Source organism: Galeopterus variegatus, unplaced genomic scaffold, assembly GCF_000696425.1.
Source record: "Galeopterus variegatus unplaced genomic scaffold, G_variegatus-3.0.2 Scaffold613, whole genome shotgun sequence".
NCBI classification, from domain to species: domain Eukaryota; kingdom Metazoa; phylum Chordata; class Mammalia; order Dermoptera; family Cynocephalidae; genus Galeopterus; species Galeopterus variegatus.
In genome coordinates, this window is record NW_007726724.1 from 503,239 (window position 1) to 506,313 (window position 3,075).

Here is a 3,075-nt window from a genome sequence, read left to right on the forward strand (position 1 = left end):
GAAGCCCAGTCCTGGCCTGAGGCCTGTTGGGTCAAACAGAGACAAGCAAGGCACACATCCCCAGAAATGACTCACTCTGCAGGGGCTCCACTGCAGTTCATGTGCCCTCTAAGGAGGCCTCACACATGCTGGATACTGATGGGGTCACCTGAGTCACACGGCCCTGTCTGCGGCTCTGGGGCCCTGGGGACCTGGGAGCTACAGCTGAACCTGGGGCAAGTCAAGGGTTTCTGCTCAAGTTAAGGTCTCTAAAGCTGGGAACAGCTACCCAGGAGAGGAGTGAGCCTCCTGTCACCAAGGATATGCACTTAGAGGCTGCTGACCTCAGGGTGTCCCAGCCCCCCTCCACCACCCTTCCTCCCTCCTTCCTTGGCCCCACTGTGTCAGGATGGAGGCTGAGTCCTTTCTTGGTGACCCATCAGATCTGAAAACCTGCTTTCATCACTCTGGTCCCTGCTCTGGAGTCTCCCAGGACTCCCCATGGCCTCCAGGATTCAGTTCCAGCCTCAGGTCTTACTGGGTCTTTGTCAGAAGTTCAGACTGGGAATGTGTTTGCCCTGGATGGAGGGGTCGGGGTTGGTGCTCAGTGACCAGGGCCCTTAGGAAGAAGAGGGAGGGGACACCCAGCCAGGTGGAGAGTGGTGGGCGGGAGATGTGGCACTGGCAGGCCTGCATCAGGCAGGAGAGCCGGCCCCAGGGCTGCGATGAGGAAGGGACCCCAGGAGAGATGTGTTCCCTACCTGAAGAGCCCTGCCCCCTCACGAGAAGGCAGCTTTTGTGGGACCCAGGGCTGGGGGCAGGCACAGGACCCCCACTCTGCTGGCAGATGCACTCAAGGGCCTGGACACGTTCCTGCATGTCTCACTCTGGCTCCTCAGGGTGGGTCGAGGGGTAACCTGTAGTCTCGGCAGCAGGAAGCACTGGAGCTCGCCACAGAGACTTTCTCTGGTCACCTCTGCAGACTTTGAATAATTTAGTGCTGTTCATAATGTACTCCAACCATGTATTCACTCAGAATTTGGGGCCACACCAGAGCAGGCTGTCTGGAGGTGGGGGGTGGGTATGATGCCATGTGGAGGGGGCTTTGGAGTCTGGCTGGTGGGCCAAGAGGGCCGGCTCCAGGCTCCAGCCTCCCTAAGGGCTGCAGTATTAGGGGTCTCTTTTCCTCTAGAGTGGGGCTCTGGCCATTGCAGGGGGACACCCCCACACAGACACACCCTCCAACTGTGTCAAGTTCACACTCAAACAAATCTTCAGGTGCTCCAGGCCCCCTCACATCCACAGCCTGGTTCTCCACACATGCCTGGTAACACACACAGACACACACAGCCACCGGAGTGGCCTCAGGCACCTGGGATCCCTCTCACACACCTAAGGTCCTGTCCCACTCAGCCTCCTGCTGCCACCTCTGAGCTCTCTGGGCTCCCTCCTGCCCCGTCAATGCCAGCTCTCGTTCTCAAAGCTGCAGGACATTCTTCACCCCAGCACTGGTGGCCCATCTCCCCATGGGCTCCACCTGCACTCCCTTGGGAAGAGAGCTCGGTGGTGGACCCACCCAAGGCCAAAATCAATAAAACCACCCCTAAACTGGACATAAAAGAAACCCAAAATCATTCCCTGAAACCCACAGTAAAAACCCAGTACAAACAAGTATTTGGGTTTTTTCCTTTGCAGACTTTTTTTTTAAGTAGACAGTCTTTTTTTTCTTTCTCATTTTACAGCAAACATTGCAAATATAGAAATATCTTTTTTCTGTACAACAGAACAACTACGCTGTACAATCGGCACTGAGATGGGGGACGCACATCCCAATCCATGACCCTCCGGGCCACCCCTGGCCCGGCAAAGGCACAGCCTCTAGCCTTAGCCCCCAAGTCCCACAGGGCTCCAGTATGTGTCCCAGAGGCCACTCGGCCGCCCGCATTCACTCTGCCCCTCTTTGGTGGCCTCCGGAGGTGGTAACAAAGAGACAGACTGAACAGAGAATCCACATAAAACCATGGACTGAAGAGATCACGGGAGGAACTGAGGTGGCCACGTCAGCCACGACCCCCATGACTGGTGTTTTATGTCTTTTTTAAAAGAACTTGACTTTTATTTATATTTTTTTTAAAAAAGGAAGAAAATAGAGAGAGGAAACGAAAAAAGGCAAAGAAGAATCAAAAGAGGAAAGATAATGAAAAAAAATTCCCACCCACCCCCCCTTCCCTAAGACACAGTTTCTGAAGTCCCTTGTGTGTGTGGGTGCGTGTGTGCGTGTGTGTGGACGCGCCACTCACACTGGTCAGTGAGCACATCTCAGGGCAGGTTACACGAGCATCAGAATGTCTGCCTGTTGTTACAGTCAGCAGCCCCCGCCCCGCTGTCTCTGCAGGCCCTGGGCTTTAGCCATCGCTGTCACGTTGTGTGTGTGTGCGTGTGTGTGTGCACGTGTGCGTGTGTGTGCATGTGCGCATGCGTGCACGTGTGTGTGCGTGCACGTGTATGTGCACGTGCGCGTGCGTGTGTGAGTGTGGGTGCACGCGTGTATGCGTGCGCGTGCAGGTGTGTATGTGTGTGCGTGCGTGTGCATGTGTGAGTGCGTGCGCGTGCGTGTGTGAGTGTGGGCGCGCGCGAGTCGGGTTTCACGGTGAGAGTCTCTGGGTTACAAATAGCTGCAGTGGATCGTGTATCCTTTTTGGTCCAATGGGCGTCACGAGTTTCGGAGTGGAGGGGCGCAGGGTCCGGGCGCGAGGGCTCAGGACTTGTGCTGGGCCGACACGCCCTTCCAGTAGTCCAGGATGTCGTGCAGATCCTCGTCTTTGGCGAACTGAACCTTTTTGCGCAGGGCGTGTCCGGCTGCCATGAACTCCTCGTCGTCCTTGTGCCGCCGGCGGCTCAGTCTGAGGCGCTCCCAGATGCTCTGGGAGGCCCTGCAGGTGTACTCGGGGCTGGAGGAGTAGCTCAGGTTGTGGTACTGCGGCGACAGCTGCGAGTAGGCCAGGTCGCGGGGCCGCGGCCGGGTCAGCGGCTCCAGGATGGACGCTTTGCGGCCGGCCAGGCCCTCGTGGGGCGGCGGGGGCGCGGGCGCGGGCG

The 3,075-nt window shown here is 57.3% G+C and overlaps 1 protein-coding gene across 1 annotated transcript in view; it reads right to left on the reverse strand.

Moving 5' to 3' along the window:
• Positions 1-2,625: 2,625 nt before the first annotated feature.
• The window catches only part of ELFN1 (extracellular leucine-rich repeat and fibronectin type III domain containing 1), a 2,628-nt gene continuing 2,178 nt past the window's right edge, over positions 2,626-3,075 (reverse strand). Inside the window, exon 2 of the mRNA XM_008570555.1 lies at positions 2,626-3,073. Coding sequence (XP_008568777.1) covers positions 2,738-3,073 — 336 coding nt within the window. The 3' untranslated portion in view covers positions 2,626-2,737. The remainder of the gene's footprint in view (positions 3,074-3,075) is intronic.